This window comes from Falco punctatus, assembly GCF_963210335.1.
Source record: "Falco punctatus genome assembly, chromosome: 9".
NCBI lineage: Eukaryota > Metazoa > Chordata > Aves > Falconiformes > Falconidae > Falco > Falco punctatus.
The window spans coordinates 30,295,557-30,319,338 of record NC_137589.1 but is presented as its reverse complement, the minus strand read 5'-3'; the positions used below and the strand labels follow the sequence as shown (position 1 = coordinate 30,319,338).

Genomic DNA, 23,782 nt, shown 5'->3' with positions numbered 1-23,782 from the left:
TCCAGCGTGATGCAGAAGGACAGAGCACACACCCTGGGTACAAAGCCGCCAGCCAAACCAGCTCAGCCCAGCCTGCTGGGACCTGAGACTTCAAAGCAGGGACGATGCTAAAGCTGATCTAGGCCCAGCCAGTCTGTCCCTGCTGCGTGCAGAGGGGCTCACTGGGAGCCCCCTCACCCTCCCATGCTGATCTCTGGGCAAACCCAGAAGGCATCCATTCAGTATTGGCACTTCCAACCAAAAGCCTACGATGCAGGCTACTCACCCGATGCCTGCAAATGTCTCACTTGAATTTGGAAGGAGTTGGTACAGCAGTGATGCCCACAGGATTAAAAAAAACAAAACCCACCTGCTTTTATAAAGCTCTGTGGTCTCCAAACAGCTGATATGGGATGCTAGACTGCTCCACCAAGCACCAAATGCTGGGAACAAACCCTTCCTCCCCAGCAAACCCGGCTATCAACCAACTGCTGCACTGCTTCCAGGAGGAGAAGACAACAAAGACATCAAAGCCAACTGTGGAGCATCAGAGCCACCTGCAGCCTTTCCATGTTTCAGGCACTTGCTTGGCTCACAAACAGCTGACAAACCTCAAGCCCTGCTCCGTGACAAGCAGCTTCTGTCAAGAACAGCCAAACCTCTCCTGCTTTGGGAGAGGATCACGCATCAAGCACTCTGTTAGCCAGCAATCTGTGCTGGAGGAGCGAAAGCAGCCAGGGCACCATCCTCTGCAGGATCCTAGTGATCAACTGGCCCTGCTCAGAGGGAAACAGGGCCTGAAGGAGAGAGGAGAACAATGTTTTTCAGCTGGGGACAGAAGACCAGCAGCTTCGAGTACCATATTCCAAGGTGCAGAACCGCTATAGAGCCTGACCTCAGGATAATGAGAACAAAAAGATGTCACTTTGAGTTTAGTGCTACCAATCCGAAAAACACTTCTGTCTGCCACCTGTACCATGCCATGGGCTGGAGGCAGCCTTCCGACACCCCCTTCCTACCCCCGCAGCTCAGGGAAGGACACCGGGATAACCTGGCATGCCAGGTTTTCTCCTAGAGAGGCTCTGGCATCCCCAGGTTCAGCATCCAGCTTCTAACGGAACAGCAAATATGCACAACCAGACCAAAAAGCTCAACCGTACCACCTGGGACCCACAGCAACAGCATCCCCTCGCCGTGGCCTCAAGGACGCAGCCATGAAACTAACCACGGAGGAATGCAACCCAGCATGCAGCCAGGCTCCAGGACAAGAGCAAGACACAGAGTGGGACTGTCTGGGGGACTCTGCAGGAAGCTGTGGGTGTCTCCAAGTCCCCTGTGCTGCCAACATATGGGAGTGAGGCCAGCATCACCACAGAGATCACATTGACAAGAGTCCTGCAAGTGATGGCCCAAGTATAACAACAGAGCAGGGATGAGGGCGGCTTCCCAGCCCAGCTTGCAGTGTAGGGCTTGTCCTCTCTGCTGGTCAAGTCAGGATGAAGGCTGCTCTCTCCTCTGTGCCACGAAAAGATAGAAGCCCAGCTTCTGATCATGTTAGTTAAGCTCATCATTTCACTGTTGGGCCAAACCAACCCTCAGTAGCCAAGGCCCAGGTACTTCTTTGGGTTTATTTAGAGCCCCAGTGTCCAGCCAGGCAGCGGGGCGGGCAGCGAGCCCAGGTCTGTACCACGCTGAGCCTTTCAGCACACGCCAGGTTTCTGCTTCATGCCAGCTGCGCGCAAGGCAGCACAGTACGAAGGCAGGAACCCCTCAACACTGGTCAGACGTCTTTGGAATGAAGCCTCAAGTTACCATCACAACACGAGGTACTCTCTGCAGCATCCTTCCCCACCCCCCAGCCCATCTTCTACCGGTAATCCAGACACTGGATAACTTGACAACTGGTACACAGGTACTAGTTTTAAAACCACAGATGCGTGTATTAGATATCATATAAAATATGGTACATCTTTCATGTGGGAAGGATTTCTATAGATAGTGTATTTCAGCACAAGGAAGATGCACGTTCCAAGGGGTCTTGGAGAAGGCGGTCGCGTTCTCCATCATGTAGGATACTTACACAGGATGCTTGTGAGGAGACAGCGCTGCTCTTTGCCATCCACACCCCCACACCCCTCGGCTGAGCTCTGCAGAGATCACAGGAAGCACCACTGCTGCCCAAGCAGCCCCTCGCACAAAGCCACCTCTTTGGTTTTCTTTGAGCTCATTTGAACCAGAGCCTGACAGCACCAGTGCCAAAATCTCATTCTCATCTGAGCTGGGCCCTGAAGGCTAAGAAGCAGCCACGGGTGACGTCCGTGGGCCATCACTGGCAACTCGCCCTGTTCCCCCTGAACTTTCTCCAGGTCTGTGGTGAGTGCAAAGGGCCATGTCCTGAGACGCCTACTCTTGCCAGCTCCACCCGCACAAAAAGGCACTTAAAGAAAGTAAGAAAAAAACCACCACCGACAAAAACAAACCTGTGGTGAGGAAAAAGGGAGTAAGCCCAGGAGAACAGAGGAGGAACAGAACAGCAAGCACAATGTGAATGAGTGGCTGACCCCTCTCCTAACGGGGCTCAAGAACTGCAAGCCTTGAGCAGCCAGCTCCAGCTGCCCCGCACAGGTCTTGACATCATCCCATCCCTGCTCAGTCTGCAGCAGGAGCATGCGTGGGGGCAAAAGGAGCATGAGAAGGAACTACACACAACTACAGGTTTGCAGAAGAAATGGAGAGCGGTGGAAGAACCTGCCCCGTGGAGCTCACTCTGCTGGTGCAACTGGGCGGGGGAAGCACGTCATCCTGCCCCCCCAGCCTCAGGGCCCCGCTCCCTGGCCAGCCCAGACACCCTGCCAGCATCCCTCGCCCCTCCGCAGGATACCCCGTCCTGAGCTCCTCCAGGGCAGCGGCCTTCAGCACAGGAATTTCAGGGAGCGGACAAGCTGGGAATAAAACAACAAGCGCTTTGTAAACTCTGGAGGGTCTGAGCTTGGGGTCTATAGAGAGGCCAAGGCTGGTTTGCTAAGCCCACCCTGAGCCCCTCTCCACTCAGAACTAGTGTGCTTCGTATGATCTCCACATCACCAGAGTCAGTCTCATTTGGAGAAAGATTCTCACTGGAAAGCAAGAACATTCCTTCACTCTTTACAAAGATTTGGCAATACACAGAATTAAAAAAAAATAAATCATAGTTAAAACAGATTCAGGTTCATTTCATTTAAAGGAAATTCAACCAACAGGAGTGTAAAAGTTATAATTCACAGTTGTGCATTTAAGATATTAGTGTTGAAAACCTCACTTCAAAGAACTCTTGTGCAAAATTGTATTGACAGTAGAAACCATGGCTAGATGCCCTCCCAGCCTCCCCCGGCCAGCAGGCCATCGTCCACCCCTCTGCCTGCCCCCGGAGGCAGCCGGATGAGGGGAACAGAGGCGGCAGTAGGAGCTGACATAGGAAGATGCAGTATCCTTTCTGTGAGTCAAAGCCTTGCCGAGGTCTGAGGTCAAGTCCAACGATTCCCAAAGCCACCAGCTGGTGCCCTGCGCCGTGGCAACGGCTGGCAGCCCTGCCACGCATCCTTATGGCACTGCGGCACGGCATCTGAGCCTACCTGAATATAGGCAGGCAGCCAGCAAGGCAGAGAAAGCATAGCTCTCTGGCAGGACACCACCTGCAAGGGCACAGACTCAGATGCTGTGGCATCTCCATTGCAGTCGCGGCAGCCAAGCCCCAGCGCCGGCAAATGCCATCTGGAGGCTCAGAAGTGATCCTGAGCTGGGCGCTGGGCTCCTCTGCTTGCGATGGTTCCCACCACAACGGCTGGGAACCCCTTGCATTTGCTAAACAGTAAAACTGTAAATACCCTGAGAACAGGGAGACTGGATTTTTTCCCCTCCAGGGAGAGGACCATGCTTTGTTCTTCAAGCTAATTAGTAGTAGCAGCTCCTAACCCCTCTGGGTCAGGTACATATTTTCCATATGAAACACATCTATAATCAACTATTTTTATGGAAATTATTTCACTTCCCAGTACTGGATCTGTACAAATGATGAAAAACAGTCATGCAAAAAATTGCCTGCAAATTTTGGAACAATGCAGCATGGGCAGAAGCAGGAGGTATTTGCTTTGGGATCACATGGCTTTGGTTGGAAAAATTGGCGCTTTTTTTTCTGCCCTTTTTTTTTTTAAGGAAAAAAAAAAAAAAGGGAAACACACACTGAAACAAATCTATAACCTGCCATAAGAAGCAGAAGTCAGATCCAGCGAGCAACCTCAGCCCAGAGAGAAAGCCGCCTTTACTTGAGCCTTCCCTCCTTCAGCAGGTTTGACAAAACGGATACTGCATCTCAAGTTCACCACTGTGTCAAACACTTCCGACAAACTTTTACATTCAGCAACACTAGATTAAAAACTGGCGAGGCAAGTTTCTCGCCGAGGACAAACATCGTAACATCTCAACATTTTGCTTTGCGAGAAAGGTGCAATATTGGCAAGCTCTCCGGGAATAAGCAGGGCCTGGGGTCAGGTCAGCCCGTGCCAATGCTGAGCTGCGTGCTCTCAGCGGCGGCAGGCTGGCGCAAATCAAAGCAAGGATGGAGACCAAGGAAATGCTTTTAGAGGGAACTCAAAGTTAATAAAAAGCTAAATGTGAGAGTAAGGTTTTGAGGCCCCCGTTTCCTCCTCACTGGGTGCACAAGTTACATACCGTGCAGTTTCTATGCCCCCTTGTGGGGACTTCACCCTTGCAGGTGGCTCCAAGGAAGAAGCGTACCTTTCCCATCGGGAAGGACAGCAAAAATTAGGGCTGCTTTCCGAAGCCAAGAGAGAGAGGAGAAGAAACACATGCAGACCCAACTGGCTCTGACACCACGCACGCCAGTTTCCTGTGGGGAGATCCTGCAGCAAAATATTGCACCTTTCCAGCCACTGTTCACAAAGACAGACCACGGGAACTTGCAGCAAGTGCCTTCCCCAGCCCACGAGCAGGAGAGACAGGGCGGGCATGCAGACACAGAGAGCTGCGCAGCTGCATTTGGGGCTGGGGGCTTCTTTGAGGGCCAGATGAGATTATCTGGGTGTAAAGAAAGGAAAGGAAATGCTACATAGCCAGGGGCCATGGAAAGGCCTCAAAACAGAGAAACCACAATGCCTGATTTATTAATCACTCTAGATACTGAAGGCAACATTCACATTTTGTTTGAGACAGCACTGGAAGGGGAGAGGATGGCCAGGGTGCTTTTCTTTTTTTTTTCATTTGAGAACTTAAGACTCTGTCTGTGGGAGTGGGAAATGGGTGATGCACAACTGCCGCAGGTTGCCTCTTGCTTGCACCCAGTCTGCATTCAGGTTTCTGGGGTGAAGGAATCAGTTTCTGTTGCCCAGTGCAGGGTGCCCTGCACTAGTGGCAGCTGGGTGGGAGGCTCTCTGCTCTGCTACCATGGTAATTCCTAAAACGGCTGTTAAAAGGGGCAAGAGAGAAGGAAAAGCACTAAATCCACTCAAAGGAAGGAATGTGGCTAGGAACAGCCTGGAAACAAACCTCTCCGAATCCCTGAAGTGCAATACACTCGTGTCTGGAAAGTTTAGTTTGTCAGTTCTTGGAGAGGAGAGGATGGTCCCGACTCCTCAGCAGAGCCCAGCCTTGCACTGGCAGAGGTTTATTGTCACCTGGAGGATGTACTTTGGGTGTAACTGTAGCAGCAACTTTTGTGTTAATACTAGAGATTGAAGGAAGGACGGGCACTGATATTCTTTGTCATTTAGCAAAGATTGCACATCCGTTCTGGCCAAGATAACGGTGTCCAGACCGCTACAGCACAAGAGTGCTTAAAAGCTTGTCATTTTGGGGTGCACACATTACTTCACCATGCAATTGTCAGGAACACCAATGAAAGATCAGCCCGTTACTTCACTACGGAAAATTACACCCGGATTTCATGACACCAGACTGCAGTTTCGCTAACCAACTCCTTCTCCCCCTCAGTATCATCTTCAACATAGACAAAGTTTTTGGATGTTAAAAAAGTGTAAGTGTAACAACGCTTTTGTGTGTTTTACAAAGAAACCTTCTGAAATTTGAGAGATCATTAAATACCAAAGTAACCACTCCTTCCCTGAAACTTAACTGCAAGAATGTTAATAATACTCATCCCTTGGCCCTCCAGGTGGCTGAAACCAGAGGTTCCTTGAAGCTTGCTCATTCTTGGGACACAAATAACATACAAGTACCAGTTACTAACTTCTTCAATAGGGCAACAAAAAGGACCAGAGAGGGGTGAAAAGAGGCCTAAGGACATTGGAGCCAATTCACAAACCCACAACAGAGCCCATTTGAGGTTTGGGAGGGACAGAAACAATTTAAAACTCTGCAAAATACTTTTTAAAAACATGATCTCTCTTGAAAAAATAACTGGAGGAGCTTTTAAAACTTCTCCATATGTGTTTGAGAAGGAAAAACCCAACAAGGATCAAAAATACAGATAAAAAATAAACACGATTCTACTTTGCAAGAAGTATTTTCATCGTTCTCAAGGGTGGCTCACCATTCCCAAAGTACGCCTGGGGCTTTAGTCTCTCTTGCTCTTTGCTCCTTTCTTCCTGTTTCTTCCTCTTCTGCTCCCAGAACGGACGCAAAAGTCTTTGGTCTCAGAACACTGGATGCAGCACAGTGTTGCAAGCACATACTAACGGTGTTCACACTCGGGGAGGAGGCAGGAAGGAGCAAGGTCTGGTCCTGCTGAAGAGATGGGATGGGTGGGTTGTGGGGAGTCAGCTCCTAGATGGCTCCTTCACTGTGCATACTGTGGTTGGGCTTGTTGTGAGTCACACAGTTCTGTTCATTCAGCAGGTTTGCTGTCTCGTCTGGCAAACCATCATGCAGCTCCGTAAGAGTCAGTTCGATTTTAGTGTTTTCACTGTCCGAGGACTGAGGTGTTTTGTCCATCCGGGATGCCATCAGGGCATTTTGGTACTGCTGTCTTGAGATCTGCTCCAAGAACAGAAGGAAGGAACAAAAAGAGTCAGTCACGCTTTTGTGTCTCCCATGGGACACACTGAGAAACTAGTGTGCCCTCCCTTTCCAGATGATCACACTTCAACCCCCGTTTACCTGTTTCTATAAAACATCCCTGCGCTCTGCAAGCCTAGGGCATCCCAACTCAACACCACAGCATGGTGACATTTCCAGACAGGGTGGAAGCACTGAGCTGTGTGATCACCATGCTGTTCAAAGGCAGGGATTTATTCCTATGCAGAGATTTTTAAATCAGATCTCCATTTCCTTCTAACCATGCACATTTTTAGGGCCAGAACCAGAGTTCAGTGAAGTCTTTCTCCCAGCTTCAATGAGCTCCTGGTGAGGCTCTAACAGCCCCTATTGAGCCAGAGGGTACAAGCATTACTGCTCTTGTCTAGGCCAGTCAATGCAGCAGGACCTACAGCCTTATTCTGGTACATAAGGACATCTGATTCTAGAAAAGACCAGGATGTCCGCAGAGCCGAGTCCAAATTAGCAACCCGTGAAGTTTTCCACTGGTCTCTGCAAGAGCTGGCTGCACTCAGCGGAACAGTCATGACAGGAGCCGGCCTAGAGCAGAGTGCTGCTGCCCACAGTGCCCCAGAGGCAAGGAAGCCTATAGCCCCACGTATCCGGATATGGTGGTAGAGGGGAGAATTCCTTCTGGAGCCACAAGCAACCAGCCCTGAAAATTCCTCCAGGTCAGCCTTCTCAGCCAGGACAGGCAGCAGGATGCACGTGCACTGGCAGCCCCGTGCGCTACAACAGCAGTGGGTTATCTCAGCAGGCAGGAAGGTGGAAGAGGTGAAACGACTTTTAGAAAACTGTAAGTTTTCAGTAACAGCACAAGAGAGGGACTGGAAATGGACAGAGTCCGATGGACCAGGTCACAACTCCAAAAGCAAAATCCAAAACATGCACGAGCAGGTCACAACCCTGGTTTACATGGTGTTAAATGAATAAATGCCCACATGGCACAGTGAAAACGCTAACGTTGAGCACTCTGTCCTATATGTAAAGCAGACTGATGCAAGAAGGGATGCGCAAGTCTGATTGCAGAGATACCAGACAGCTTAGCATTCATGAGCCTCAGTATGAACACAGTGAGAGTTGGAAGGACTCCACAGAAAGCGGCCTAAGATGAGCAGCTGCTCTGTACAGCAGATTAGCCACTGAAATATGTAGTGAGAATCACTGGCCCAGTGATAAATATTTACTGATCTAAACCTTGGAGGCTTGATCCATCCACCAGTACACTTGCATCTGTCAAATTCTGACTGCAAGACTGTAGTCTACTTTAAAATTTTGGCTACAGATTTAGCATTCTAGTATCTCTATTCCACATTCATAATATTGAATTAACTTTGACAGAATTTGAATTCACAAATCATTTGAGTTGCATACAAAGAAACTGTGAGTGTGCACTTAATTTAAGAAAAGCATCAAGGTCAACTTCTGGCCATGGGACATCAGCTTCCCTGGACGCCCAGCTGGGCTGAAACTGCTGCCAGCATTAGCTGTGCCTCAGCTCAGCTAGATTTCCTATCCCACAGGACTCACAGACATTACAGCGTGGGATGCACCATGCTGGGGGACAGAGCTGTATCCATGCAGCAACTCACTGGTATTATGAGACATGAGCCTAACATGTGAAGTTAAGATAAAGAAAAATGTCCAAGACTTCTCCAAGCAGAAGTAGGATGGCAAGTCAGAAAGTAAGATCAAGAACCCCAAACTGAAACCAAAATCAAAAGTGAATAAAGACTGCAACCAACAGAAAATGTCTCATCCTTTAGAAAAGGACACTGTCTGACAATGAAGGGTCTCCATTTCCGATGGCTCCAAAGGCTTCACAAGGATACATCTTTCATAACTAAAAGCAGAGAGAGATTATTTTCTACAATCTTTCCTCGAGGGACCTGAAATCCAGAAACTTACATGACCGATCTACTTACAAGCCTAAATGAGAGGAACAGTGAAGACAAATCAATGGACAGCAGATACTGGCAAAAGGTAATTTAAAGCGATTTTTAAACGGCTGCTTTCATAATCCTATTTACTCACAGAGCAGTCTATAGGGACCTCCCTTCCCCGGGCTCTCCATCCTACCAGCCAAGCCCAGCTTTCCAGCAGGGCCTTTCTAGCTTTTTTCCTACCTTGACAAACTGAATGTCTGTGAGCGCTTTCACTGAGTAGTCTGGAACATACACTTGGAGGAAAGATGCATTCAGCTGGTTGTTGCTGCTCCCTAACGTTGGTGTCACTGCATCGATGCGATCACTTCGGTTTAAAGAGTCTGAGTGATTCAACCCGCAGGGCCGAGGTGGAGACTTGTTTTCGGCTGAGGAATGGGCAAGAGCAAAAGATTTCTTAAATCAAGTAGAAAATATTTAAAGTCATCAGTTTCAAAGGGACATAATATATTGCAATGTAGCACGAAAGAACTGCAAATACTTAATCCAGTCATAACTAGACACAGAGCTAAACAACCAAATTACCCTGAAAAAGAGTACATTTTGAGTCCAGAGGTGGTAGCCGACATCACAGAGTATGCCTTAAACAAACCTGGTTTTGTTTTATGTTGCAATGGCCATGCCCTGGTTACAGTGCTTTAGCTGATGAGTGGCAATGACCAGAGAAAGGTAACTTCCCAAGACTCACTTACAGGAGATCTTGATAGTCAGACCATGCTTAATAGATATTTATTTTTCTTTCTTAATGATTTACAATCGTAACTCCACACCAAACCTTTCATCCACAGTCAGTCCCAGCCAACCCTCACCCCCGCTTTTAATCCACCTGTTACCTACATATGCCTTGTTCCCCGAGTCAGAGCAGACGTTTTCAAAAATAATAAGAGTGCCAGAGTCCTCAGTGGACCAGAGTGCAGTCCACATGATGATTACTTCAACATTTCCACTAGTACCTCCCAGTGCTCAAAGGGACAAAAACTCAGTGAAGGAGCGCAAGCTCCACGTGGTACACACCAGCCAACAAAACAGCAAAAACAGTCCATGCTACAGAGAAAAAACCGTGTCCAGGAAAGGAGTAAACTAGAGACATCATTTTCCATCACCAGCCTTTAAGCATTGCAGTGTTTCACTTGAAAAACCTCGCAGCTGTCCCCTGCAGCTATGACTGGCCACAGTTTATCCCAAGTAAACGTGCTTTCAGGAAGCCACACACATTTTGCATCCCCAGCTTCCACCCACACAGTCACCAGGAAGACAGGAGGGAAGAAATACATCCTAGGAGAGATCCCAAGCCCTCCTGCAGACGGGCTTCTCCCTGGGTGCACACACCGTACACACTGATCAAAGAACTGTCTTTGGGACTGGTGAATTTTTGGATCTTGGTGCAGTTAAATTTCATTCAGCCAGACCAAACTGAAACCCGATGTAAATTGTGCTACTCACCATGTGACCCCCACTCTCAGCTGAAAGATCGTTACCATATAATCTTAAGAGACAAAGTCTCTTTGCACAAGTCAGCAACAGTATCCTTGCAAGCTTTTCAAATTCTCCTTTGAAGACTTTTCTATAGATAAACTTCTAAAAAAAAAAAAAGCACTACCTAAAATTCAACCCTACCTCTGTCACTTAATGACTATACATATAATCTCTGCTTGCTCAAATGACACAGCCTGTTCTACATCTCTGCATTCAGCCTCTTCTAAACCTAACGCCTTAGGTGCTTCTAGAAGCATGGCAGAACTGCCCTGTTTTGTATTTCCCATTTAAAATCCCTCTGATGTCTTTTCCTTCAATTTTCAAAAAGGGAACAGAACAATTCAGGTTCTGACAACGCGGCCGTTTTCCTGCCATTTCTGCAGTGTGGAGGTAGTGCAGGTCCCCATGGCAACACCAAGCACAGGCTTGGGGGGAGCACTCAGAGCCCTGCAAGGTTTTCCTCCACACCGACTTGCCATCTTGAAAGCCGCAGCAGGCTGCAATAACTGCTGCCAGGAGCCAAAACTCCTTCTGCCTGCAAGGCTTGATGCTGTAATTCCCACTGGAGAACAAGGAACTGTGAAGGCTGAGCGAACTTGTCCTGTCTGTCCCACCTGCGTACACAAAATACAGCTGTGTGTGACGAGAACAGCATCACTGCCACTCGGGATAAAGGTTTCTGTCTGGAACGGCTTTCCACTACTGTGACTTGTATCTGCCCTTTCGTCTCACCAGGGGCCTTATAGTACATTACTAATCAGAAACAAAGGACAGACAGCAACATGACAAAATATATTAAAAAAAAAAAAACAAAGAAAGAAAAAGGACAGGTGAAATGAAAGGATGGAACAAAAAAATAGGATTACTAAAAATCTGAGGGAAAGAACTTCTGGACCACGTACAAGTTAGGGAGGGAGAAGAAGAAAGTTAGTTAACGAAGAAGGAAGGACACGAAAGGGGCAGATGACAGAACACCAGGCAGGTCCGTGTCTGCAGAACGGCGCCCTGCCAGCCCAGACCCGGACAGACCTTTTCTACCCAGGTTTCCCCATACTCTTCACCTTCCAATACAGGGGATAAAGAGCACAATCCACAAGGCAAACATCAGTACAATTGTATAATGAATTTGGGCATGAACAGCAGTCTTTTTAGAAGGACCCAGCAGAAGGTCCAAGTTTCATCAAAACTGGTACCACACTGTCATAGTGACCAGGCTTACCATATCAGTTCCTTTCAAAGGAGATTCTTCCCATTATTATTTTCTGTTATTATTTTGGTTTTGGGGGTTTTTATATGGGGAAAATGCTATGAAAATATGCTTGGCATTTATATTGGAAACAACCTGCATGTGCAAAGTGTACACTTATTTGTAGCAAGGAAAAGGAAAAAGAAAAAAAAAAGATGACCTGGCAAAACAAAAAAAACAAGCTAAAAAAGATAATCAAAGCCGCTGAGCTTAAAAGAAAGCCATCAGGTACTTTAATTAAAGAAAGATTAAATTTCTCTCCCTTCTTTGAAGTTTAGCAGCAGGAAACTTCAAGAGGGCAGGAAAAAAATCCCCTGCAGGGCAACAACCTGTAGTTTGCTTGGAATGTGCATGAGTCTAATTTAAGGACTGATGGTGAAATACATTTTTGTAAGTGAAAAAAGAAGAGGGGAAAAATACAGGAAGCAGATGGTGAAAGTCTATGAAACACATGATGTGTATTAACGTTTAGGAGATGTTTCGCTTAAATATGCATATCATTATCTTGTTTGCTTTTAGGTCTAGGGAAAGACATTTCGTCTGAAAAAGAAAACTTCAAAAAGAAGAAATATGTTCACTGTGGCCCAAACTATTTTAGGATTCTGCTCTTCCTACAGACTTTCTAGATGGGTTTCTATTTTCCTCAGCTCCTCTGTGCATGCAGTGTCTGCACAGCTCACTTCTTGACCCTTCCCAATTTCCAACCACTCAACCACATCTCAGAACTCTTTTTGGCTCATTTTGCTCCCTCCTTGGTCTCTGCTCCCCAAAGGGATTTCTATGTCAGTCAACTTGGTTATTCAGCAAGGAAAGGTCTTAAGCAAAATGGGAACCAGAAAACCTCACAGGAGGTCCCACAACCTTCTTGCACATTCCATTGCAAATCAGTCCACTCAGTACATCCCTGTGCCAGTCTGTGGCATTAGCCTCACCGAGAGAAAGCTCATAGCTTTTGAGGAATTGAAATGGCCAGACTATACGCAAACCATAGAATTCACCCATATGAGAATGTAAGAATTCTTTCATTAAAGAAGTTTTCCTTTTATGGCAGTTTAACAGCAGACATTCTCCTCTGCCAAATGCATTTTCTTCAGAAAGTTTTAAGCCTCAGCTTGGGGGAGAATACCTTCTTTTTAAAAAAAATCTCCCCTCTTAATTTTCCACCAGCATACACACGAGACTCAAGAACAAGCACACGTTACCAAATACATTTTCTTCAAAGTGTTTTTAGTTCTTCCCATTTCAGTGACTCTGTCGTGTTGCTACCAGTTACCATAAACAAAAGTTCAGGATACCTACCTGCAAGGCATAACTCTGTGCTGGACTTCTCCCTAACAAGCAAAGGGGTCAGATAAATACAGACTGCAGCTGACTTTTTATGGCATCAGGGCAGTCACAAGAATGGTGAAAATAGAAGCATGCGGATTTACCTGGAGAACCTGCTGCTAACAACTCTGTTCTGCTGACAACAAAGGTACGAGACAGGGACAAGGGAACTAGAAGAGGGAGAGAAAAAGGATGAGATCACGACCAGAAAGGCGGCAGCTATCCACACTCGACAGGGGAAGGAGCCAGTTCACACATTGAAGAACTAAAACCAAAAGTGCAAATCAACTGTGAAAAAGTAAAGGGTTAAAACACAAGCAAAACCAAAAAAGACAATCAAACAATTTTAGGAATAAACCAAAAAATCAAGCCTAAGGAATTACAGTGAAGTGAACAATTTTCATTTGCTAATTGGAATGGTTATCCAACAGAGAACAGTCCATGAAGGTACACTCAGTCTTAAAATAGTTCAAAATGAGCAGTGGTGCCCATTCCAGCCTGGAAAGCAAAGAGTTAAACAAGCTTTCACGGGTGCTGTTCCTTATGGGAGTCAGACAAAAACAGAAATAAAGCCAAAAGACAATTCACAGTAGTTCAAGTCTTCAGTAAAATGTCAAGTGATTCTCCAACCTCATCCCTGTCAGGATGGGTACTGTACTGCTCATCATTACTGCAAGTCCCTCCCCAGCTATAGTTAAAGAAAAAAGCTTCACTCTTTTATTGCTTTTGAGGGGGGGAGGGGGGGTGTCTGTGTGTGTGTGTTTTGTTGTTGTTGTTGTTTGTTGGGGATTTTTTGTTGTTCGGGTTTTTTTAAATGTTTTACTCTTCTATTACTGACTTAACATGCCAGGTGGGAAGAGCAGGCATATGAAGTCTATTAGGACATACAGAAGAGCAGGAGTTTTCGCTTGTTCTGCAATGACTTACACTTTCACTGAACTTTCCTGCTCTTTCCCAGTAACAGAAATTTATTTTTATGAGCTCATCCTAACAGAAATCTCAGGATGTTGTAAAACATCATAGAACAAATTCTATAAAGCCTGGAGGGAAAGCCAGCAATATGAGGGATTTGCTACCGGTAACAGATAACCAGTCAAAGGTAAACAAATCCAAGGTTGGTCAAGATTAATTTAAAATCCTTAATTTTAAATTAATTAATTTAAAATCCTTAAGTCTGAAACAACAAAATCCAAGACGGATTTCAGGGTATGTGAAGAGGGAGATCATTTGACCTCACAGGACTTGGGGCGACTTGGGGCATGGTTTTGCAGAGTGTTTGCAACATGAAAAAAAAAAACCACCAACTACATGAAAACATTCAAACTGAACAATGCTGTCAAAACAGAGATGCCACAAGTGATTTGCATAGGTCTGGTAGGAGAAGTGAGCATGCCTAACGCAGCTCTGTGCCTGGCCCAGATTGCAAAAACTGAGCTGCAAAGCTGAGGGTATGATACAGTCGTACTCACATGTGTCACGATTCCTCGTGAACACTGCTGCTATCGCTCAGATAAAATCCACCCAGTGCTCTGCACACTCTCAAATCTGTCAAGCCTCAAAAGGTGTAAGCCAGACTGATCAAACTGAAGTGCACACAATTAAGGAAGAATTAGTCTTGCCTGTAGGAGTGAGTTCACACGTCCAAGAGAACTGCTGTTGTCTGCAGAGTTTAATAAGGCTATATCCACAACTTATAATTTTCATTTCAATGCTGTTTGCTAATGTACATACACATAGGTACACATACACAAAGGGAGTGCTCATGATTGTACAATTAAAACAAGCTGCCTCTCAAGTGGAACATAAACCTTGCTGCAACAGGAGGACACAATTTCAGCATGTAAAACTTCTCATCTCTAAAGCTGAGCAAGCAGCTTTGGGTCAGCAGATGGCCAACACCAGCAGCAGCGCCCCAGCTCTCCCCAACAGGGCTGTGGATTCCCGTTGAGGTTGAGATCTTAGTGGTGACACTGCTGGCACCAAAACACATCACCAGATACTGAAACAGAACACTGGAGCCTACTTTCGGTGGATTATAAGACAATCCCCTTACCTGCTCCTACCAGGTGGTAGCTTGTGCACCAGGAATTGGCTCACACCTTGCCCTCAGACACCAGCTCTCCCCCTCGACGATTTCTTGTTTGCATTTCCACACAAGCTGAGAGGAGCAATCGCCTTTCTTGCACCTTTGCCCTCCTCTTCCTCAAGAGAGCTTCAGAAACCAGACCATAAAGCGAACCATGCAGCTAACAGGGCGGCTGTACATCGCACCGCTAGATGTCCCTCTGCCACTAACTATTTATTCCCGTTAATTCAATCCCTATAACCCTACCCGTGAGCAAAACTACAAAGCTGTCCTCCAGTACCAAACACATCACTTGCTAAGGCCGACACTCGCATCTCCTCCGGGTGCTGGCAAGCCACTGGGTTTCGGAGCCGGCGCCAGCATTGCCACCAGCCCCAGCCCTCCCGGGGACACCGTGTCAGGCGGGCAGTTTGGCTGGCGGGGAGGGATCCTGTACACCAGTCCCACAGACGGGGCGAGGGGCTGCCCTGCACAGCCTCCTGCCGCCGCACTCACGGGACGGGCAGGCTGGCGCAGGAGCACATTCCAGAAGCAGAAGGTAAGAGGACATACCTGGCGATGCTGTGAGGGCCATCACCCCATAGTAGGAAAAAGCACCAGCTTCAAACTTCATCCCCTCTTTCCCAGCCTCCACTTCCACTTTCCCCTGTTAAGGAAAAGGAGAGAGAGCTGCAATTAAAAGGGACTGTAGGTCTCGAGGCACAAGACCAGACTGGAGCCCTGAAAGCTAGTTTTGCCTGACATTCCCTAAGCAGCGTCACGGTCCCTGGAGTTTTTAACGGTGCCTGAACAGGGACAGACCCTGGAGGGCAACACGCTTTTGTGCCCTGAGCTACCTTGGTCTTTGGTGGCCCGTGGCCAGCGTAAGTCCCTGCAGAGGAGCGGGATCACCCCACCGCTTTGGGGTGGTACTACTGCCCTGCCCCAAGCGCTGCCAGGCTGCTTTCCCTCAACACAGAGTGAGAAAATATTCCCCTGGTATCACAACAAGCTTAGACGTGGAACAGTCATCTGGGGTCTCGAGACACCTAGTTATTTTGGGCCACAGCTGACGTTCACAGGAGGAGTACCCCCTGACACAAACGTCGGGAAGGGAGATGAGACGCAACACGGAAGGAGGCTGTCTGCCTTCAGCGATGAGATTCCTACAGACATGAAGCACTTATTCCTGAAGGAGCAGTCTTGGGGCTACTTTGGCTTTCTCTGTTTCTAGCAGTTTTACATATTCCAGCACCCTTAACTTAAGACCCTGCTCCTTCACAAGATTTTGCACCCTCGGTGCTTCCTAAGCTGCGCAAACCCACAATTACCACACAAGTGCACCCATTTCTGATGTGGGCTGAACCAAATGTTTAACATCACATCCCACAAAGGACTCTAGAACAGAACCCATCACATCAAACATAGCTGTAAACATCCCAATCCACTTTGGTTTACAAGTACCCAAAACTAACTGGCTCCTTACTGGGGCCTGGTTTTCGCGTCCATCCATCCTTACTTGGCGCTGCACTGAGAGTTACACCACTGCACATGGAAGAAATCCCACACAGCTTTCAGGCTGAACTACACAAAGGTTGGGATTTCAGGCAAACAATGTAATTACCTGCAATGCTTTCCCTCTGGCTAGGCTGGAAAGGGCAGACAGATTGCTCACCCCACGTGTGCTAAGTAGACTGAACATCAACTGGACACAATCGGGTCAAAGTCAGTCCAAAAGGTAGGTTTTATTTCTATAGGTTTATTTCATTAAGCAGCATTTAAATTAAATAATCATACTTTTAACTTTACAGTACTGTACTAGGGCAGAACAACGTGAAAAATGAACTTAAGCTGTATGAACCCTGATACCAAGTCGATTTGTTGTAACTGTTCCAGATGAGAAAAACCACAAAACCTACCTACCTAGCAGGAAGACAGCGCCTAACTCACAAATCCACTTTCTGCTATCACAAGCAACGACTTCATATAATCCCTTCTAAAACCAATTTCACTCCACAACACAAATAAGTAGCTTATTTGTTCATTATAAGCCTTCCAAAAGGTACAATTTCATCACCCAGGCAAAGACTGGTTGTAAACAGAGCTCACAACCTACTTACTGCTGGTAGTTATTCACCAGCCAAGATCAGGTCTCCAAAATACATACAAACCCAGGCTTTGATCTTCACATACAGTCAGTCTGGAGTTAGTAGCTAAACACAAACTAGTAATTAGTAGTAGGAGTTGAATTTCATTTCCAAGACCATTGCTTTATCAGCACACACAGCACTTCCAAGCTTACCAGTGGCGGCCATATGAGGACCAAGCATGCTTGGCATAGTCACAGCAGCTGAAACATTATTAAAAATTCCCTATGCATGCTATTAGATGTGTTCTGCCCTGTTGAAATGCACGCACATGTGGTTTCTGGATTTTCACTGCTCAATGTTCTAACAGGAGTTTTAAAAAAACATGATGACAAAAAAACCAATCTCAAACCGCTACAGAAGAACCTCCCATTAGCTAATGGAAAAGTTGTTGCAAACAGGTGACATGCCAGCTAAACCAGTAACTCTACAGAGATTAAATTGGGTGACATGCCAGCTAAACCAGTAACTCTACAGAGATTAATTTGGTACAATTAATGCACAGAATACACATCTAACTGTGTTCTCGCATGTGTTTACTGTGAAGGTATTCTTGGTCTTTCGACATGAGAGAGTAAGTCCAAGTCCATTTCAGTAACAAAAGCAGAGTATTTACCTCCCCTTGATCCTTGCAGAACCAACCCCGTTACCATTTTTGTAGTATCTATCTACTGCAAGATGCACTTTTCCAAATGCATTATATAGCCAGCATGTTGTGTTTGCTAAATATCTATCGATTGCAGAATAGCTCAGAAAGAAAAGAACAATCAGTTCCATCTCCCATGTTCTCCATTTACATCTTCGCGGCATTACCTCATTCAGGAGCATTACCTTGCCTCTGGAATATTTCAGATTGCAACAATTCAGTACATAAGAAGAGCAGTTAAAGAGCTACCAGTGGCTCCTTAAACCCTTGAAAAACTACCTTTTTTAAAAAGATAACTGCATTAATCCACAATATCCTATTCCAGTGTTTTCTTAATTGTTTATCACTGATAGTTTAAACACACGCCCACACCCTTTTTTTTTTAAGGCAGGTTAAGGAAGATTTCAAGCCCTGTGTTACAACTCTAACTACAATGCTTGTGTTCTTACAACCAAACCCAACTTCAGTTATGCTGGATAGAAACATATGCACTTTTCCAGCAAAATCTCTCTTAAAGGACCGTTCCTCCCCAAGAAGTGCTGTTTCTGGTAAAGCTTTACATAGCCATTCAAACATTCCTGTCAAGTAACAAAACCTGGGAGGTACCAGCACTGGAAGCAATCCTGTACAGAACAAGCAGAAAAACAGTCCTTCCACACCACCTAGGGCTCCAATCTAAAAACCACCCAAAGGGGACAGGGTGAGTGCTTGGATGGCAAGGTGCCCAGTAACCACAGGGGCTGTGGCAGGAGGTGGCATCGGTTCAGTAGATGGCGCAACGTCCCCACGGAAACCTCCACTGCTTGCAACACCACAGGTATAGAGCTCAAAACTTCACAGAAAAATGTCATTCCTCTACACATTCAAACTCCCCGTGCCTCCTTTTGCAAGAGGAAAAAAACACATGCGAGAAAGGATCCTGGCCAAACTCCTATGACATGCTGGTTTTTGCATGCCAAGCGATGCCAGCTGTATGCAGGGACTCCTTTGCATTCCCTACCCTAGTGATACCTAAAGCATAAGTAATTTCCAACAGATGACTGGAAGTAGCAAGTGCTGTCTACCCTTTGCAACTGGTTTAACTGAGGCTGAAAGCAGCCGAGTGAGCTCTTCAGGGCTGGCAAGGTCATAAAGGAGGCAGGAGCTGTTCCCAGGAGCCACAGCTTCATTCCCACGTTTGAAAAGACAAACTCAACAACTGGAAGAGGTATAGAGAAGGATATGTCAGGAGATGAAGGATTTTGCACATATCTACGTAATCATATGTCTGACCTGTAAAATGAGAACAAAGTAGTCGACGGGCTTGTTTCGCTGGTAGAGGTAGTGTTCTGGGGCTTTCTTGTTCTTCTCATCGTACTTCAGCTCCTGGATGACGTTGGGATGTTTTAGCAGCCTGAGAAGGATCTTCTCTGACATCTGGGATGGACCAAATGCTTCTACTTCTATAACACAAGATACAACTTGGCATTACACTTCATATGCCTGGCAAGAAGTCAGCAGTACTCGTTAATAAGCATTTGCCTATAAAAGACACACAGATGCAGAGAGATCCATTATGGAATTGCAGGCTTCCTGTCTTTTGAGACTGTTAGATATGTAAGGGGGAGGGGAAAAACCAGCACACCCCAACTTTCATTACTGAAGTATTTTTCAAAACAACCAAAACCCATGTCTTCATCTGAAAGGGAAAAGAAAAGGCAGTCTTGCCCTCTTGAGAGTTCAGTCACAGTTGTATAGGCTCGTTGGAGAGTTGTATAAATGGAAGAGCTTTACAATTGGGGACAGAGAACCTCTGAATTTGTTTCTTCCTTCCTCAAAAGGTATTAAAAGTTACCACATCACTGCACTTTTTCCAAAAATAAAAAAAAATATATTAAAAATCACTGTTTGGGGCCTAGAAAGTTCACTCTAGATAGATGTTCTATATAAATGAAAGACACAGCTGGGGCTGCCACAGTTCATATGGGAAGTTACTCAAAGTGAGAGACAGTGCAGGTCAGTTCAAACCATGTGGGATTAATGCCTGAAACACTGAACACATCCCCTATGCACTTGCTCTTCAGTGTTCCAAACAGGAGCTGTTTGAAGCAGAAAAGCTCATCCTTGTGTGGGAGATTTAAGCCAGGGACGTCGAAATTTACACATGCAAACTGATAAGCTGTCCTAACACCTCATTTCAGAATAGGACTGTAAATGACCCAGTACCTTTCATCTGCTAAAGATACTATTCTCAATTTAGAACAGAGAAACCAAAACTGTAGCTTTCATGTTATTTAGCAGTGGCTTCACAGACAGACCTGGATTTAAGCTACACAAGCCTTTCATCCATAAAACAAGTAGAGAAGCATCACTGTCAGACTATGTCTGTTGAGCAGGTGTTTAGGGAACTCCATCAAGCCTTGTACCACTACATGAGCAATGCCTTGCTTGCTGTTAAATCCGCATCTTCCTGTTGAACTGCTTCCTCTCACCAAGGACATGCTCACGTGCACATGAGCCGTAGGAGTCCAAGCCTTTCAAGGAATTACTGCCCCTCAGCTGAGATGTGATAACCGATCACGTACATGCTTCCTTCAAGTCACAGAGGCAAAATAAAGCACGAAGACAGACTAGGAGCATCTAGGCAGGCAGTTACTGCACCTTAGAGGAGGGCAAGTACTAACTTCCAACCGGAGCTGGCAAATGTGAGACAAAACAACTTTATCATTTTCAACCCATGAACATATGTTGAACATAGCTGTGAAAGACGCCCGTCTGAAAGGCCTGCATGTGAGAAGTCTTTATATGTCAAAGAGAGACAGCACGAGCAATAGGAAGGTATGTTTTCCACAAGCTCTCCCGTTAACAGGTCTCATCTCTGGGCTGAAGGGACCAACTTTACGACGAAAGGCAATATCAGCTGCAAGAAACCATTCAAGGCCCTGGCCTCTCTGCCAGACTGCCAACCCAAGGGCTAAAAACATCAAGATGTTCTGGGATGGAGACAACTGTCCTCTGAAACCTGAAGTCATCAACGGAGGTCACACAAGCCAGCCAGAAATCCATTTTAAAAAGTACAGTTCAACCACCTGCGCAGTCTGCATTAAATGTGTCGGGAGAGTTTTTCACCTGGAGTCAAAAAGTCTCATGGAACAGGTTTAGACCTTCCTGCAAAAAGTCCAGCATCTCTTTCTGGAGAAGGCGCCAGAGTGCAATTACAGTCAGCTGGCCAGTGGTATCGAGTCCTCTTTGGTTTGTTCCCTGAGCTCTTCCTAATGGGGTGTACTTGCTAGTCGTTAATCTGATGGACTCTAGACATGCAGTGCGGCACTTGGCATTCATCCTTACCTTTCAGACCAATTTAAAGTTACTGGTCCACCCCTGGTAAATGTCTCAGAGGGTTCATGCCGACACTGAACACAGGAGAGGAGAGAATTTAAAAAGAAAAACACAACAGTGGCATTATTTGTCACCCCACAATCCAGCCTCCCTTCCCGCCTGCACTGTCCCACCCACCTCACCGGCCTTTGCTGACAAACTGCCTCCGAGGCTCTGGCATGATTGCAAAAAAAGATAACCCGCACTTGCCTGTTGCCAGGAACCGGTGCATTGCCAGGAGGAGCTGTGGTGATATTTTAACCTTCATCTCGCTGTCTGTCTGCTTGAAGGCAGAGAAGTCCTGCTTCCTGTCCCGGTGAGCTACTTTCTTTTTCGTCTTGTTATCAGCTGGGGAAGGGAGGGTGGGAAAAGAAAGGAAGGAAGCGATTTCTGTTAGAACGGGGTCCAACACAAACCACGCTGGATGGAGTCAGCCAGGATGGCCGCCCCGAGCTCAGGGCGCAGGCAGACCCCCCTGCAGTACGTGCAAAGCCCCGCTCATCGCGCAAAGCCCCGCTCATCCGCACGCAGCACAAAACAGGAACAACCAGCGAGCTGTGCCGTGGGCTCCCTGGGCCGTGAGTCCCTGTCCTGCAGAGCCACTCACCCACGGCTGCTGTCACTTCTCTGTTACTTCAAGGGGGGGGGCAAGTCTCTGCTTGCAAACACCTAACTGCAGAGCAGCTCTGCGTATGACACATAAGGGGGGTGTGCATGTCTAGGTGGGGAGAAGTCCCCTCAGCACTACTCAAGCTCAAAAGGTGTTGTTCTACAAGAATATCTGTGATAGCTACTTTTTTCATATACGTTCCTTAAAGAATTCCCAGCAGGTACATAGACTAAATATAAGACGACTGACTTCTTATGCCATACCACAGCTTCACTGACTCTTCACAGCTTTGGCAAAATCCGCATGCCTTTGGTCCAAGTAACTCTCCATGTCTAGCGTACACGGTTTCTTTTGTCCTGTCCAAATTTAAGCAAAGGCTAGCAAGGTGTGCAGCCTGGAGGTGGGAATCCCTGGCACTGAAGCCAGAATGAAGTACAGAGTAGCTTCAGGAGTTCAGATCTGGGGATTCACCTCCTAGTGATCCTGGGCTCCTGTCCTTTATTCAGCTAAATACTTGCCACGTGGTTTGTCTGCGTCTTAAAACAGTCTCCGTGGTGGGGAATCCCCATTTATGAAAGATGGAGTTGCAGAGGCACAAACAATCCAGCTACTATCGCCCACCCACTGAGCTGATCTGCCAAAATGTCTGGGAAACCAGGTAAGTGGGGAGCTACAGGCGTGTTGGGGTACAATGTACGTCAGCTCCAGGGAGAAGAGGCGTCTGCTCAGACGGCAGGGTCTTGCTCTTCTCTGCTGACATAGCGCGTAAGGTGGCAGTGGCTATAAGCAGCAGAATGCTGTCAGACAGCTCTGAACTCCACTGTATATTGAAGGAAACCCAAGTCTTGAGACAATTACTGTGAGCCCCCCAAGACTTGAGGCATGGCTCAGGTTCTAGGGTCTTAGTGGGGAAAGATACTGAAAACACCGTAGTCACTGGTGTAAAATTACTGGACTTTTGAGGGATCCCAGGCAGTTCTGGTACACTGATTGACTGCAGAGAATTTAGGCAAGCACCCAAAGAGGTGTAGGTGAAGCTAACATGGTGAAACCTCACACGTATTCCCAGGTACCTCTTGCCAGATTTTGGGTTATGCATGCAAAGACGATTAAAGTGATGTACCACAGCAAGGAAGCCAGTGAGACCTGGAGTCCTGTACATGTCCAAATATATGATACAGACTACACAAGGTTCAAAGCAGTCGAGGTTGGGTCTTGGAAATGCACAATACCAGTAATTAACAGATTTCTAGAAAGATCTTCCCAAGTCACCTAGCTTTTTAGATACGAATACATTTTGATCCTCAACTTCCCATGGACAAGCCTCTACTACAGGACTATGACAGTCTCAACAGCAACACTGTACAGACAGTAATGTATCTATCTAGATATAGATATCTATCTACTCTAGATACCTGAAGCTCATTCTGTGAGCCATGCAAATCAGAAAATGTGAGATACTTGTTCCTAAGCGCATGGAGCAGAACGATGATGACCCATGCCTTTTTTCTTCTTTGAAACCAGAAGCCTCTTACCCTAGCAGTACTTTACCCAGGACCTGGACTACATCAGGGACTGCAGTTTCTCTTCCAAAAGCAGGAATAGAAACTTAACCAAGGGAGTGGTTACAGACTAAAAACAATCTCTGCCTTAGGAACATAGTCTGAGACAGACCTTATCTGTACTTGCAGTTAAAGGAAAGATGGATAACAAAGCAATAGAAAGCAAGCAGGAGAAAAGTCTCCCAGAAGCTCTCACTAGGTCCTACCTCTTGTGAGAGGTAAGGAGAACAGAAATGGTGTTTTTTCCTGAAAAGCTCAGAGAATGCTATTTTTTTTACAATAAAAAAGGCTGAGATGCTTTCTCACAAGGAGCTCCATCATTGCTCTCTTCAGGGAGGCAAAAATCAGCACAAGTACATGTTTTGGCCCTGGGACAGG

The 23,782-nt window shown here is 46.5% G+C and overlaps 1 protein-coding gene across 2 annotated transcripts in view; it reads right to left on the bottom strand.

Annotated features, from left to right (window-relative positions):
- Positions 1–1,892: 1,892 nt before the first annotated feature.
- CNNM2 (cyclin and CBS domain divalent metal cation transport mediator 2) overlaps positions 1,893–23,782 on the bottom strand; it is a 125,716-nt gene continuing 103,826 nt past the window's right edge. Inside the window, exons 3-8 of one of the 2 annotated variants that reach the window (XM_080403497.1) lie at positions 21,443–21,580; positions 19,148–19,317; positions 15,656–15,749; positions 13,122–13,187; positions 9,153–9,337; positions 1,893–6,966 (exon numbers count right to left, since the gene is read on the bottom strand). In XM_080403497.1, the coding sequence (XP_080259623.1) occupies positions 6,757–6,966; positions 9,153–9,337; positions 13,122–13,187; positions 15,656–15,749; positions 19,148–19,317; positions 21,443–21,580 (863 nt within the window). In that variant the 3' untranslated portion in view covers positions 1,893–6,756. The remainder of the gene's footprint in view (positions 6,967–9,152; positions 9,338–13,121; positions 13,188–15,655; positions 15,750–19,147; positions 19,318–21,442; positions 21,581–23,782) is intronic. The other variant, XM_080403498.1, reaches the window with a different exon arrangement.